The sequence below is a fragment of the Polistes canadensis genome, unplaced genomic scaffold (assembly GCF_001313835.1).
Source record: "Polistes canadensis isolate GaletaPanama2010 unplaced genomic scaffold, ASM131383v1 scaffold_50, whole genome shotgun sequence".
Taxonomy (NCBI): domain Eukaryota; kingdom Metazoa; phylum Arthropoda; class Insecta; order Hymenoptera; family Vespidae; genus Polistes; species Polistes canadensis.
The window spans coordinates 92,026-108,854 of record NW_014569597.1 but is presented as its reverse complement, the minus strand read 5'-3'; the positions used below and the strand labels follow the sequence as shown (position 1 = coordinate 108,854).

General features: G+C 31.0%; 2 protein-coding genes across 6 annotated transcripts in view; both read right to left on the bottom strand.

Moving 5' to 3' along the window:
- The window catches only part of LOC106785431 (TBC1 domain family member 24), a 14,941-nt gene extending 6,453 nt beyond the window's left edge, over positions 1 to 8,488 (bottom strand). For 4 of the 5 annotated variants that reach the window (XM_014745898.1, XM_014745901.1, XM_014745900.1 and 1 more), the window contains exons 1-4: positions 7,596 to 8,488; positions 1,609 to 2,081; positions 512 to 700; positions 28 to 152 (exon numbers count right to left, since the gene is read on the bottom strand). In XM_014745898.1, coding sequence (XP_014601384.1) covers positions 28 to 152; positions 512 to 700; positions 1,609 to 1,975 — 681 coding nt within the window. In that variant the 5' untranslated portion in view covers positions 1,976 to 2,081; positions 7,596 to 8,488. Of the gene's footprint in view, positions 1 to 27; positions 153 to 511; positions 701 to 1,608; positions 2,082 to 7,595 lie in introns of those variants that run through there. The other variant, XM_014745899.1, reaches the window with a different exon arrangement.
- Positions 8,489 to 9,052: 564 nt separating this feature from the next.
- LOC106785455 (kynurenine 3-monooxygenase) lies at positions 9,053 to 15,344 on the bottom strand. Its single transcript, XM_014745940.1, has 11 exons — positions 15,140 to 15,344; positions 14,967 to 15,036; positions 14,371 to 14,561; positions 14,221 to 14,269; positions 12,879 to 12,966; positions 10,496 to 10,667; positions 10,112 to 10,363; positions 9,953 to 10,042; positions 9,677 to 9,817; positions 9,400 to 9,561; positions 9,053 to 9,275 (listed from the first exon to the last, which is right to left on the bottom strand). The coding sequence occupies exons 1-11, from the start codon at positions 15,260 to 15,262 to the stop codon at positions 9,174 to 9,176; spliced, it is 1,440 nt and encodes a 479-aa protein (XP_014601426.1). The 5' UTR covers positions 15,263 to 15,344; the 3' UTR covers positions 9,053 to 9,173.
- Between the last annotated feature and the right edge of the window lie 1,485 nt (positions 15,345 to 16,829).

Here is a 16,829-nt window from a genome sequence, read left to right as displayed (position 1 = left end):
ATATATTAATATATTATTTTTACTTACAACGTGTTTTTTAGTTATTTGCTCTACAGTTTTCCATGTAACTTCGTAAAGAAGCTTTGTTTGCGTAATAAACATTTTTTCTTTTACAGCTACTAAACTGGCCATACAGTGATAACATTCTTCTTCTATTTCAAAGAAATATAAAATACACATTTATTATACAATTAACGTATAACTCAACCCTTAGTGTGGATTTGGGGTCATTTTGATTCCAAATTTTGGTTTCTACCAATGAAACCAACGTCAAATTCAAGCGCTTTTTTGACGGTTACATTTTTTTCCTTTTGCAAATCTGATTGCACAGGTTTAAAATTTAATCAATTTACTGCAAAAATGATCTTCATCTTTTTTCGAAAAGTGCATAGTTGCCAAGATATTCGAGGTCAAATATTGTCTGGAGTCACTGAATGATTCGCTACGGAGGTGTGCACACTAAGGGTTAATATAAAGCTAAGATATTAACGTTTTAAAAGACATTAAAAACCTGGCATAAAGTGTAATAGAAGAGCAGTAATAGGATATAACGATGGACTATAAGTAATATCAGGACAAGCATATCCCAGAACAGAAACAACTCGGTCAGCGACGCTTCTACCTTTTCTCGTTAAATTATACGATAGACAATGCGTGCTATCGACGAATGGCGGTAACATGATTGACTTTTCAGGTAACTCTACAAAAAGAAAAAAAAAATCTGTTAAAATTATATAAGAAAAAAGAAAACAAGTGTACCGAGGTCTGTTCAAAAAGTATCGCGAATTTTGAATTTCCCCGGGGGGGACGTATATTTGATATTCAATTTTTTTGTGGGGTTATGTTGGTACTCATGTCCCTCACTTATGCTGACAAGTTCGGCCACTTTGAATGTTTAGTTAATTATTGACAGCTATTTTGCTTGGACGTGTTACGTTATATACGCCACCGTATTCCCCAGATCTGGGCCCCTGTGACTTTTTCCTGTTCCCGAAACTGAAAAGGCCCATGAAAGGACGACGCTACGCTACGATTGAGGAGATACAGACGGCATTGAAGGAGAAACTGAACACAAGATCGCTAAAAATGATTTTTTGAAGTGCTTCGAGGATTGGAAAAAAACGTTGGCACAAGTGTATAATATCTGATGAGGATTACTTTGAAGGGGACAAAGGGGGCTGCGGTATCATTATTGTGTTGTTTTTGGCCAAAAATTCGCGTACAAGCAACGATGTGTGAGCAGGGGCGTTATCATGGTGCAAAAACCAAAAAATAGGTAAAAATCGAAGACGAGCCAAAACACGTCTAAGCAAAATAGCTGTCAAAAATTAACTAAACATTCAAAGTGGCCGAACTTGTCAGCATAAGTGAGGGACATGAGTACCAACATAACGCAAAAAAAAAATTGAAAATCGAATATGCGTCTCCCCGGGGAAATTCAAAATTCGCGATACTTTTTGAACAGACCTCGTATATATTTTCATTGTGATAATAAGAACATGTTGATATATATATATGTACTTGCAATAAAACTTATTTATGTTAGTAATCAATATAAGTTCCTTCATCATGCATAAGTAGAAAAATATTTGGTACCAAAATACAAACCTGTAGTTCCAAAGACTTGATTCACCATGTCCCAATAAAATCCATCAAGCATATTTTTTCCATGAGCATACTGATTGCAAAGAGCTGGCCAAAGTTGTGCCCTAATGCCGTTGTTTAAGGGCCAAGCGTTCTCCCTTATAATTAACTTCACTTCCCTCTTCTTGGATGCTTGTAAAAGTGCATTGATCTCTTTGAAGGTTTTCAGTGGTTGCTTCTTACTCGTTGGCGATTCTGGTTGTATTACGATATTCGTAGTGTCAACATGCGGTGGGAATATGTCATCCACGTCGTTCTGCGCCTCCCCCTCGAGAACCGACAACATATTCGGGGGGTTGTCCATCGAGGAGGGAGTCTGCGTGACCAACATCACACCTGCCACTACGGCAGAAGATTTTCCATATTTTCAATAAACAGCATTCTTTTTATAGGACATCTATCCTTTATGTCAAATCCTGGGACGTTTCAATTTTCATCTGGAAATAAGAATTATTATCAAAATAAATAAATCAATCAGTAAGAACGTTGTAATACGTAATAAATGAACCAGTAATTATGAAAATTAAGCAAACAGCTAATTTTCTTGTTATTTTTCATTTGGACTAATTTCATAATCATCGTTCGATTATTTTTCTTATATTCGATCAAATATATTTTATAGATCTTTCGTACTCTCTTTATATAAATTAATCTTATAAGGTATCAACTTGATGAAACATGGATCGAAATTATCAGTTTCCTAGATTTGTACATGTGTTAGTTATCAACACGAATACCAAGCGTCAACCTGCTAACCGATGATTCTTAAGAAAATAATGTATAATGTCTAAGATAATAAATGTATTTCACGATAGAGAAAGACAATCGTAAAATCAACATCGATTTCAGTTTAATCATCGTCGTCATCGTTGTCGTGTTAAACTAAAGAAAAAGAGAATCCGTATAATAACCTTGGATAAACGTCAGGGAGAATGATAATGATGAGTTAGATTTGTTGAGACTGTGGTTAGAATCTTAATTGTTTGTTGATCTTTAAAATAATCTAAAGGATCGTTGAAATGATCATCAACTCTTGGCTTGTGTTTTATTATGTATAATGATTTTGCTTAAGAGTTAACAGATGTTCCTTTTTCTTTTTTGTTTCTATTGAAATTTGTCATTAGAATAAGATGTTTTTTATCTCCTTTTTTTTAGTAGATCATCATACTTGTTGTATCGGTGACCCCATTCAGGCATATGTTCCAGGCACGCGTCCTACTCAAACACAGCTCCGATTCTAATTTTATCTTTGAACGAGTTACTCGGGCCTCGCAAAGATACGACACATTGTCCATTTGTGGTTCTGCTCGGATTCAAATTTGAATATTTCTATTTCGATCATTAAATGTTTTTACGAGTCTCACGGATATGATTGTGGTAATCCTTTTCATTAGAATATAAAAAGAGCTGACGTATAAAGTTTGCTTTTGTCAATTGAAAAATAACTTGATATACCGAATAATTTGTTTGACTCGGGTCAATTGTGATTAATATAGATCTTTTTTGTTTTTTGTCTATGTTGAGGATTAATTTATCGGATCGATGTAAAAATAACAGAAGTATGATGTTTGGAAAAATTGAAACTCTTTAGTCAAAACAAGTTATCATCCTACAGACAACGTTTCTGGAGTAAAATGAAGACGCAATAAACAGATCCTGATGGATTCTCTTATTAGTAGTGTACCAACCAGATGGTTCAATACTATTGGCATAAACAGCAGCGATGCATCCGCATTACACGTCTCAGCTGTTCAAACGATCTTGTTTCTCTCTCGTAATATCGAATACGATGACCCGTCGTTTGTTTTACACTCATAAACGATTTGATATGACCCATAAAAAAAAAGATCCTCAGACCCATTTTACAATTGTAATAATTACTTCATTTTTTTGTATATACTGCGTACTATTACGAAACACAAATAAACTAAATTTCAGATTAAGATACAAATAACATATAGAACGATTGAATCTAATTAAAATTCGAGTCTGTGTTGGTTTTCGAAAAAATAATTTAAGTTTACAAAAGATACATGTAGAAATTATGTTGAAATAATTATATCGATACATAGAAACGTTGAATATTCTTATGTTAAACCATTATCAATTCTAATTAGGATCGAGGTGAATAATACATGCATAAATAAGATACGTTTGATTTGTTTCTTAGCACGCGTTTGCATCGCTCGCAAGTTATAAATGCGATTATAATATTCGCGATAACATCTGTAAAATTTGATTTTCTATTTATCGATACGGATCATCTTCTTGGAGAATTGATATCAGCGAAGATTGCTAAACGTTAAGATATTAAGATGGATTTATTATTTAGATATATAAATAGGAAGATACGATCATACCCAAAAATATAAATAGAAAAAAAAAGAAATAGAAAATTGAGTAATTATTCGAACAGTAATATGCGGCAAATCATGAAAAACTATGATGATCTATGCTTTTTTAATCTTTCATTGAACGTGGGAGAAGAGAACTATGACAATGACAATATATATGTTGCCGTGTGAGCAATGAAGATGATTTTCCAAGTTGTTTAAAATTATGCAGAAATGAGTGTTAGCTAGATTCATTGTATAAAGTGGAGGCAAATGTCTAAGGTCAATCAGAAACCATGTCGCCTACGCGAAAATAGGGATATGCGAACCAAAGTCAATGGTTCGGCGTAAAAATAATTCACGTCGTACAATAAAAGGAAGAAAATAAAAGAGAAGACTTTTCTATCAACGCGATTATAAAATATACTTAAAAACAAAATCAAAAATCTCCAAATTTTCATTGTTAATAAATTTTTCTTTTTTGAATGTTATCGAATTACAAAGTAATGATTAAAAAATATCATTAGAATTGCAATGAAAATAATTGATGAAAGATTTGAAGAATATAAAACGCATATGAATTTAGATCAGAGAGAGATATAAGAAACATAATCCGCTTCGTACATTTATCGAGCGTTGATTAGATAAACACACCCCCTCGTTATAGGTTAGCTACCTGTTCTGTTATTACACTGACAACGTATTATGACAATCGAAGATTGTTATGAAAGTCTAATCTCTGTACTAATCGAAAGTACTAAACGATTTTTATTGTTTCCTTTTCCTTTTTTTTTCTGGACAAATAAAATAATGAGATTTTGTTGAAAAGGTGAAAAAGATCATGTCGAATTGCTTCTCTCTCTCTCTCTCTCTCTCTCTCTCTCTCTCTTTGAACGAGTAGTTTTATCTATGTACAAAAGTCCCTGAAACGAGAACTGCCTACTTCCGAGTAATGAAACCCAATGCGGTAATCATCGTGATTTAACGATAGCAAGTGCTACCGGCTGATACGCTAGGGTCGGTTGAAGGATCTCTCACGTATTATTTTTATTTGTACGATAGATCTCATTTAACTAAGATCGATCATAGTAATAACAATAAGAGTAGCAAAACATTTGCCCTTTTTTCATTCTCTTTAATTCAATTATTCAAAAGGATTTTCGCATTAATACGTATTTCGTTCTAATCAATTGATACTATTAAAACTTATACTAATATTACATGTTGAATCAACAGGCAAACATTTTTCTATATTTCTAACACCTGCATATTGACTTTTATTATTGCCGTAGATATCTATTTTTGTTTGTTCATATTGCATATTCATATTTGAACTATTTTTCCTTTTTTTGTTGTTGTTGTAATTTTTAATGTATTTCCTTTCTCTCTCTCTCTCTCTCTCTCTCTCTCTTACAATTAGTATAATTCGCAAAGATTATATAGTATTTCTTTAAGAATATTTACCGATGACGTTTCTATTTGTTAAACGTAAAGATGATTGCAAGAATCTTTATTTTATTTCAGTATCAAGTAAATATACTACTTCGAAAATTATAAATAAAATTCGATTGTAATCTTTTGGCAAGCTTTTCTGGTGTAAATTTCTGTCCTTTTCATACTTGATCGTATATAAATACTACTATGAAAATTATAAATAAAATTCGATTGTAGTCTCCTGGCAAACTTCTTATTTAGATTTATATGCTTTTTATATTTCACATCATAAATATTACCTGTTTAGAAAATTATAAATATTATTTAGATTGTAATCTCTTGGCAAACTTTTTTGATGTCAATTTTTGCCTCCCGTTGTTACGACATATTTGTTATAATGTTTTTATTCGTAAATCGAGAAAACGATTACAGAAAATGATACGAAATCAAATCTCAATTGAATTATATTCAAATTTACTTTTTCACATTCGATATTTTACTTATTATACAAGACTAATTTATATTCATACATAATATAGACGATTAAACGAAATGAAGATTGATCAAATTATGGAAGAAAAGATATATATCCCAGATTACAAAGAATTCTACACGTTCTTAATGTCTTATCGTATATATACACGTATAGAGTGGATAGATCCTTGGCTTTGTGAATGGTCTTTCGTACTTAATTACAAAAGGTGTCTGATATAATTGACAGCTTCATTGGCGCACTTTTCAGCTCCATTAACGAGGCTTCTTCGTGCGAGCGAGCATGTTTTGCCGAAACTTTACGCAACAGCTACTCGCATTGACGCGGTAGATCACAACAAAGTGTATAAGATGATTCCCTACATATATCCATACATATATATGTATATACATACGCACACGCTCACATCATATATTCAATTAAAAATTGATCCCTATAATTCGAGTAACCTCTTTTAAAGCATCATTTTCAAATCATATTGTTAAATAAATACAAAATGTTGTTTTTATGAAATTTTTGTATTTTATGAAATCTCTTTCGAAGAAATTAATACAAAGGACAAATCGCGAATCATTGTCATTGCTCGAAATGTATTCGTGTGTTGAATAATCAGAGGACTTGATTAAAATATGTCTTTAAAGACGTAGACAAATTTGACCAAGTACAAAAATCTATATTATCACTGATTGAATAAGTTTTTTCCATAAGAGTGATACGTTTTACGTTATAATAGACAATATATTTAACCTTCTAATGAGAAAGAGAAAGAGAGAGGGAGAGAGATAATCGCTCTAGTCCGATGCGTCGAATGTGTTCCAACTTTTGATCGTAGCACGAGAATGACAGTGATAGCAAGATCAGCAATAGCAATAGTAATAATAATAGTAGTTATAATATAGTAACACAGTGGCGGTAGCAGTAGTGGTAGCAATAACAGCAGAAAGAGTCGCAGTTTTAGCTACAGCAGCAACAGCAAAGGCTGTAATCTCAAAATGCATGTTCTCAAGTGGATCGGCCCCGATATTAAAAACGTTTATCGGACGATCGTAAATCATATTTCCTTGTGGGAACGTTGTTGAACATCATCCTCTCTTATGTGAATAACCATACATAAATACAAGTTTCATTATCTCTCCTGTTTCTTTATTTAAAAAGACGAATAACAGATAGTATATATATGTTATACTAACTAACGATCGTCTTTGACATTGTCATTATTCAAGCATCTCTTAAAAAGTAACGTGAAAATCGGATTAGGGCGGATCCTGAGATCTCTGGGGCGGTTCGAGAGAATCGAACAGTACACATATATATAGTACGTAACAATCTCTCTCTCTCTCTCTCTCTCTCTCTCTTTCTCTCGTACATCTCCCTTCTGCGTCTTTCGTACTACCTTTTCTCTCTCCGATCAATATTAATGCGAGCTTACGAATTTCCTTAGAAACTAAGAGAGACCCCTTTTTCTGGCATTTAGAAGAAAAATAAAATGTAAGCGCGTAAGAGAATATAACCATCATCGTTTATGATACTTGTGTAGAGCGAATAAGATAGAGAGAGGGAGAAATGTTGCCGCGCTTAAAAGTACAAGAGGGAGAGAGACAAAGGAACGAATGGAAGAAGAGCGAGAGAAAAACAACGCAAGGTAAAAAAGAGTAATAATAATAATAATAATAAGATAATCGAACGTTTACCTCCGGTGCGACGATGTCGACGGTTTCTTTGAAGCGAATCAGCTGTAGGCCTGAAGGAAAAGGCAAATAAACGACGAGGGAAACTCTGTATTTCACTTTGCTGGACGACGACATACGAGAGCATCGAATTGTCGACGACCGGTCTTATTCTCGCGGTATGTCATTGACAAAAAAACATAGGAAGAAGGTAAATTTTCGGCACCAGATATCTAACCAATCACCACCAAAAGAAAAACACTACTAGATTGGAAAGCCGGTTTTTCTTTATTTTTTCGATTCTTCCCGTCTATCTCTTTAATAATAATATAACTGAATTTTTTTTTTCTGCTTTTTTTTTTTAATTTTTTTCTACTTTCCTGCTCTTCTTATCGTGAATCTTCCATCACATAATATATATATATATATATATGAATGTATATGTACATCTATGTCCTCTATGCATACGCATGTATATATATGCATTCCCTTGCATGCACTTTAGACAGGATAAAGATGGGAACTATCATACGTTTACGCGCACGTAGCTTCTATCTTTGTATATAATATTGGCACTGGCACCACTCTTTCTCGTTCCTTTAAACGCACGAATTATATATGTGTATATATATAAAGAGTAGTGTCGTCTAATATCTGAAAAAAACGACGATCCCGTGTTTCCTTTCATACGATACTAACTTCACACTACGTTTTCGTTTTTTCGAGTTAATAAATATATGGATTATCGACAGCGTATTAGATACGCTTTTAAATCAACAAGAGGCGGAAGAATGAAATAATCATGACAGTCGTAACGCGATTGCTCCATTCCGCATGCTCTCTCTTCCTCTTCGTCTACAAACACCCATCTATCGCGTTATTCTACGAGCAACTGCACCAGCACTCCCTTCTCCTTCTCTCTTAACATTTTCTATCTCTTTCTTTCTAGCGCTTGCTCTTTCTTACTTCTGTCCAATACTGCCATCTACTGTTTCCGCGCGAAAGTTACGAGTGGTGGGGAGTGTTCGTTCCTCTTTAAAAAATATCTAAGGAATGTGTATTCGTTCGATTTCGAAGAGAATTATTTCTTTTAAATTGACGTTACTTATAAATATCATTTCTTCAAGTAGATATTATTTCTTAGTGATTTCAACATTATTTCATCTTCTTTTTTTATCTTTTCACGCTACAATCACGTAATCGTTTAAAATAGTCAAATCAATTCTCGAGTTCATTCAAGTTTAAAATTACCTCCAAGCATTCGAGGTTAAAGACATTTCTTATAGCTCATTGGTTCCTACAATCGACCAATGAGCTTGCTACAAATCAATCCAATCTTATTCTTAGATTCGCCCAATTGTCATCTACGAACATTTCTATTGGCTAATATATTCAAGATGATATTCGATTGACATAATCTCATGCTTGGCGCGAAGATACATAATTAATACATTTTTTCATATTATTTTTAATCAATAACTGATAATAAAAAATAATCACGATTACATGTGTAATATAAACATTTAGTTAATTCGTTAATCATAATTACGAAGAGTATAAAAATTAGTTATAAAATATCTGTAAAAATTTGCATAGTTTAGCCTAAATTGTTGTCCTCATTTGTTCAAAATAAATTTTTGAGAATGAAAGAGCAATAATAGCAGTTAACGCTGATCCTAAGTACCACAAACTTCTTTGCAACACCTAAAACGTAAATTATTGTTAAATATACTTCAATAATTATTAATTATTATTTATAGTACATAGCATACATGTGGATTATGATTAAGAATACACGTTGTATAGTATATCTACAGTATAAACATACCTTATCTTGCCATTTTTTATTAATTATACATTCCTGGAAACTCATTCGACTGAAATGTATTGTACTATAAAGTGGTATCCAAGTATTTGGAATAAATTTATATAAAAAAGTATCAAGATGTCGACGCAAAGCAAAAGACTTTTTCTGTACTAAATGCCTCATCTGCAATTAAATGTATATATTACTATTATAAGTACAACACAAAATTGTAATATACAATGTTTGTAAATATACAAACATTCTCGTTTATATAGGTAAAATTATTCAAATTATTTACCTCGATATAATTATACATTGCTAAGTCACATATCGCTTCTGCATCGTTACATCGAAGTTCAGAAAATTTCGGAAGAATTTCAATTAAATTCGAATTGTATTTTTCCATTAGATTATCCAGCAAGGAGATATCCTCGAATCCCTGTAAATTCAAGAAATTCAAATACGAAATGTAACTGTAATTTTATTTCCAAGAAAGTAAGAAATATATTATGGATATAAATATATATTTTTAAGATATTATTTATTGACTAAAGCAATAATATCATAAACCTACAGTATTCATTCCTTGAGCGTAAAATGGTACCATAGCGTGAGCAGCATCTCCTACCAAAATGGCCGTTTTACCAACGTGAAATGGTCTGCACTGTAAGCATAAAAATATTAATATCAGTAAATAGTAATAAACAAACGGGCAGAAAAATAGTTATAGTACCTTAATCGATATCAAAGTTTGCGGTTTTTTTTTGAAATAATTTTTAACTAATATTTCTTCGCCGATCAATGTTAATACATCTGGAAATTGTTTCTTATAAAAAGTAATTAAACTTTCAGGCGTTTTTAATTTGTCGAAAGTACTAAAAGGTGCGAAGAGATTAGCAGTAAAACTGTGATCCTCGTTTGGTAATGCTATCATCATAAACTCGTCTCTTGGCCAAATGTGAAGATGGTTTCCACTCATTGCAAACTTTAAAACAAGTCATTTACATGTTTAGATTTTATTGTAGATACACAATCAAAGAATTTATTCGAACTAAAAGTAAATGTGGACGTTTCATATATTTAATGACCTAATACTTCATTAAAATATCATTATCACCTCGCTTTTTTTTCCAGATGGTATAAATAATTCAACGTATCCATGTTCGATGTAAGTTTGGCTATAATTAAAAAGTGGTCTTTTCAAAAAAATCTTTCGTATGGTAGAATAAGCACCATCTGCTCCGATTATTAGATCGATATTTACTTCTTCCGTCGTTTGATTCTTCGTACTAAAACATATTTGTACATATTTATATGGGAGGTCCTTTTAAGTAAGCTAATCTAAATATTTATATGGCTAATTGCGAGTCAAAATATATTTTTTACTTAATGTGCATGGTGTCAAAGGACAAATATCTGGTAAAATTATATTTTTCGGTGTTTTTTGACCAATAATTATATTTTTGTTTATTGCATCATGTAACTGGTCTTTCTAATACATTTAGATATGTATAATAACGTGACTTTGAAATGACCTCGATTTTCGATAATTAAAATTTTACGAATTTTAATAATTTACGAATGTTACGTAAAAAACTGATCTCGAATATGTTTGGCCAAGATTCCTGAACCTAATAAGATAAATCAAAAATATTTCTTTTTATCACATTCAAAATATCAATCGTCAGATGTGTTAAGACAAAACTCGCGTTATCTTCAGTTATCAACTTTGGAGATGTTTCAAATAGTATCCTTCTATGATAAAATATTTCTCGAAACGCTCAATGACCGACTCTACAGATTTGTTTCGAAATTTAGGGGGTATTCTGGTCTAGAAATGTGAAACAATCGATCTTTTTTCATATTTTTAAAGCTTAACCCTTTAAGAAAATGTCTTTAAGAGAATTTTTCAAAATTAAAATTATTATTGGAGATATAGCTGTTTTATTGACGCGGCATCCAAACCAGCTCGACCGGAACGAATCGGACAAAAGACGTTAGGGATCATCCACCTACCTGCCATCGTATTATTTCATAAAACCTTTCGTACTCTATACTAATATATATGTTGAAATACAATAACCGAAGTTTACACCTAGCCCAGTACAAAAAAGACAAACTACCAAATTTTCTGGTAATTGTAGAAAAACTTGATATAATGGTAATTCGACGACGCTGCATCGAATGGTGCTAATTTTTTGCAATTAGATCACGAGATTTTTGAGAAAAAGGGTTAAAAAGGCTAAAAATGGCCGTATCTTAGAAACTAGGCATTTAATCGACAAAAGTTTCAAACAAAAGTTGTAGACAATTGAAAAATACATAAAAAATGTTGTAAGGTGTATCTTCGTATTTGCAAAAATAAGCGAGAAAGTGAAGGTGAATTGTAAGAGTGGGGCAAGCCCCGCCTCTTCGTCGGTCTTTACACGCGAGCGAGCTAGTGTGCGTTATCTTGGGGTCTCTCAGTCGTGAATGCGAGTGCGAGTGAGAAAACAAATGGATATTTCGCTCTTTTTATTTTTTCATTCGGTAGCGAGTATTTTTTGTCTTGGCCACTATCGAGTATCGAGCGTTATGTATATCTATATATATCGGCGTATAAGTGCTGCGTTTTTATTTCGAATATGGCACGCCGTTTTTTTATTTATTGTCAAAAATAGTGAACCTTGATTAAAAGAAAAACAATATTTCATTTTAACAGAAACTATTATTATTTAGTCAATAAATTATGTATTTTAGGAAATTTTAAATTAAATATTTGTTGTCTCCTAAATATTTATTTGTGTATGGAAGTCGCCAGCTATTATAAATTTATTACCTAATGACTTGAAAAAGTTGTTCCATTGAATGGAACCATTCTTATGATCATAAGAGAATTCTACGTACGTAAAATTCTACAGATCATAAGAGTTGCTAATTCTTGTAATTTATTTTTATACATTCAAACTGCTTTCATTAAACATTGATCAGATTTATCGTAAATAAATACCATATTAATTTTCTCTTGCGTTAAGTTATTTATTTCAAATAGTATTTTAATGCCTCGTAAATTTGAACTGATAACAATTTCAAACCGTTAGGTATCATCAGGATTATGGTAGTAGACATGTTTATTTACATTTAGTTTCTTGATTGTCATGTTTTGGTCAAAGCTTGCAATCTCAATAGACATTAGTTCCACGTAAAACTTTAATTTTCGAAGTTTATAGTAATTTCAAGGTCATATTATTATACATATCTGAATGTATTTTTCAATCGGTTTCGCGATGCAATAAAAAAATGTAGTCATCAATATGCAATAAAACATACCGGTAACCTTGAAAAACACCAAAAAAAATATTTTAAGAAAAAAATATTCTTGCCACCATGTACATTACGTATACAATATTTTTTGTATCACAATGAGTTAAAGAGATGGCCTTGCTTAAATGTGAACCACGCTCTATAATATAATAAATATTTAAAAATGATTATATTATATTACATATATATATACATACTTTAAAATTGTTAATTTTCCTTGCTCGATATCAGCGTCGATGATTTTCGAGTTAAAGTAGAGCTGTACTTCAGAATACTTTTCTGCAGCTAGGTTTATAAAATACTAATTATTTACGTAAGTTTCTAAAATCAATGAAATATATACTATCGATTATATGTATATGTTACCCCCCGTTAAAGTGTTAAATCAGAATAATTTATAGAGTAAATAGTTATTCTATAGAATAACTAAATAAATCAGTTAAAGAATGATATAAGGCAGAATTACACGTTTTAATTAGTTACTATATGTATTCACAAGAAGCGATTAGTTGAAGTATCAAATTGAAATTTGATTCTAAATATAAGAAAAATATTTATTGGCTGAAAAATCTTACTTCATATTAATATTAAAGTTTGTTTTTAAAGCGGTCATTTAATCGCTCACTGTAGAAAAAGGTATACTAATACATGAAATCTCGGTAGGTTTAGTGTTAAACACCTTAATATATGTTACGGTCAACGTATTACTGCGGGTATTTTATACAAATATTGGGTTGCCCCCGTTGCGCTTTAAATACACCCCACTAAATCATATTGTATAGATTGACAGAAACTTGTTCAAGGCATTATATATCCATTTTTAAATATCCATGATTCTTTTTACTTAAATGATCTTAAAAACACTTTCCTGCTACCCCCAGCCCTGTGCTATAAACACAACTAACTGAAGCACATTTTGTAGACCGACCAAAGCCGTCTGGGCATTGTATAGAATGACTGGGGGACTGTTGCGTCGGGCCTGTGCTCCAGAATGTATTCTTTTCAATGTTGTTTAAATAGTAATTTGATATTCTATAGAATATCAGAGTATTATGTTCGATGCCTAGGAAAAACTATAAAAAGTCTCTTTTCCAACTTTGTCAGAAGGCGCTTTGCATTAATAACAATGCCGAGGAATTACTAGCAATGACTGATTTACGGCTTCGACGGTAACATATATTTGCGTATATAGGATGTAAGGGGACTGCATGGATGAAAGTAACCCGATATGTTTGAATTCTTGTGGCTTCACACTGTACTAGAGGCTATCGGATGTTCAAAACTATTTTTTAATCTTGAATACCATCTCAGGTTCGTGTTATTTTTTCACATAAAAAATTTATTTACGATAAAAATTCGTCGCGTAGCCGTTATATGTGTATACGTATGTGTAACACGATAATAATTAATAACATTATAATATTATAGAGATAATATTTTGTAACTTTATCATTTGAATACAGTACAAATGAGTGTATTAAAAATATAAAAAAAGATGAAAAGTCAAATAAAAAGAAATAAGTAAAATTAAGAACTCACCGTTGAGTAAAATTTCATTGAGATATTGTCTGTTGACAGAGTAAATGCACTGAAAACCCAACAAAGATGATGCAGATATTAGAAATATTTGAAAAATAGTGTCAATAAGCGATTAGTAGAAGCTTAAACGAAAATTATTAATATGCTCACATTTCCTTTGACGCTGTCATAAATCATTTCTTTCAATTGGCCGTTTCTACCATGTAGCATTCTACCTTTCATAGCGATACCGTGTTGATTAACAAGGGCATCCTCAAGACCTACTGCTCTTAAAGCTTCTCGTCCACGTGTTGATAAAGCTAAATCTATACTTTGACCTACCAATTTTTCTTTTCTAATATCTGAAAGATATGTATCATATATCAATTTAACACATATGTTGGCGTTACTTTATGAAATCCATTAATTCGCGAAATGGCTAGCTAAACTCTGAAATAACTACATATACTGTTTAAATATGAAAGTCGGTAGAATTACATATTTCAATTAATTTTAAGTAACGTATAAGTTTATGTAGATTATACCCGATAAAACAGCACGATTAATAGATAAAATCATAAGTATTCAAAGTGCAAAAAGAGATAAGAACAATAGAGTAGCTTTTTATTACATAAATTACTAACTCTATCATTGATATTCTACCAATAATATAATAACAACAAAAATTAATATGGTTTATCTTTAATTAAATATTTAATATTAAAACTTTCGATACTGGTCAATTAAATATTATATTTGTTTATTACCTGAACGATATTCGTAAACAGAAATTGAATGTCCTCGTTTAGCAAAGTAACATGCAGCTAATGTTCCTACCTGATACAAATATTGTTAATATTTATCAAGAAATATCTTTTATAAGAGAAGCTTTTTAAATTATAAATATTAAATTTTGAAAAGTAGATTTTTATGTACACACCAATCCAGCACCTACGATACCGATGCGAATCTTCTGCTTACCGTCCGCCATGGTAGCTTTTAGTTTACTGAAACCATTCTGTTTCTCAGCACTAACATAAGTATACTTTAACCTTACGTGCATATATACTACATGTGTTGACGACCCCCTCCATCATTTTCTAAGAGATAACTAAAAAATGGAGTTACTTTTCTATAGTAAAAGAAAAAATAATTTAATTAAAAAATAATAATAAATTACTTATAATTTATAGGCTGGCACCTTTTTTTTTTTTATCAATTGTTTATCAATTTTTTTTTTTTTAAAAAATATTTATTTTTTATTTTTTAAGCAAACAATTATTTTCTTAAATTACTTTTTTGAACCTAAAGAGAAAAAAAGAATACTTTTTTTTTTTAAATAAAAATGTAATCATTGGAATACATGTTTTTTTTTTTCTATCATACGTTTACTGTTCGATTAACTACAAATCTACGTTACATTTAGTGTAGCGCGAAAGGCACATATGTAAATAGTATGTGTGAATATTCGTGACTTTGGTTTATTAACGGGAAGACATCCGAGATGTATCATGTACTTATGAATTTAGTAGACATATAGGCGTAGAATAAGATCGGCATTGATCAGGATATAAGATTTACATATTTTGGAAACACGCTTTTTTCTTTATTAACTTTTTTCTTTACCTTGTATGGTTTCGTTACAAATTTTTGTTTAAATATCAAAAGCTCATGCTTTTCTTGCAAACATTTTCAACGATATTTACTTGTCTACATTTACGTATGTATTTTTAGGACCTTTACGAGGAGATACGCGTTTAAAGACTTTAAGGATACAGAGAAAAGTCGATTAACATGTTTTTGTCTTCTTTTTTTTCCATCAAGAAATACGATATTTTATGAAAACTATTTTTAATTTGCAATAGGTACTTTTGCAAAATTACATCGAATGGAGAGAGGAGAGAGAAGTAATTTACCTTATGTTAATATTAAAAAAACTCTTTCATCATTATAACATTACACATTAATGTGGTATTTTGATTTACTTTTTACATAAACTTAAATATTATTATTATATTTGATTATAATGAAACTATTGCATTTATATTAATATAAAGAGAACGTTAAAACGAAAAAGAATATTTGTTCTCTCCATTGATGAGTAAATTCTTTTTTACGAGTAAAAATAATAAATAACATTCAATTTACGATAATGTTCCATTTATCTGAACTGTTATTTAATTGGCACAATTTTCGACAAGTCGAGAAAAAAAAGAGGACTCCAGAAGAATTTATTTTCTATATATACGATGCGTGTTATTAGCTTTTGGATTTAGTTCTAATTATTTAATCACTATTAGTAAAATCTTATTTTTCTATGATTACAATCGATCTTTATTTAAATATCTTTTTAATTGGATATAAAACAATTTGAGATTAAAACAATAACTTTATTTAACATGTAATTTGTTAACAACGGTGGTTATCACATTTGTATTTGCATTTTAAAGTCAAATAATTTCACTAACATTTCTTCTTTATTCTATTCGTTTTATTTGAGAGAAATAAAAAAACAAAGTTAAAATAAATGGAATCTTATCGTAAATTAAGATCAATGTAGTAACATTAAACGTTTCACATAAATATGAATAATTCGGTGGATTGGTAGACATTTGGCACACGGTATAGAT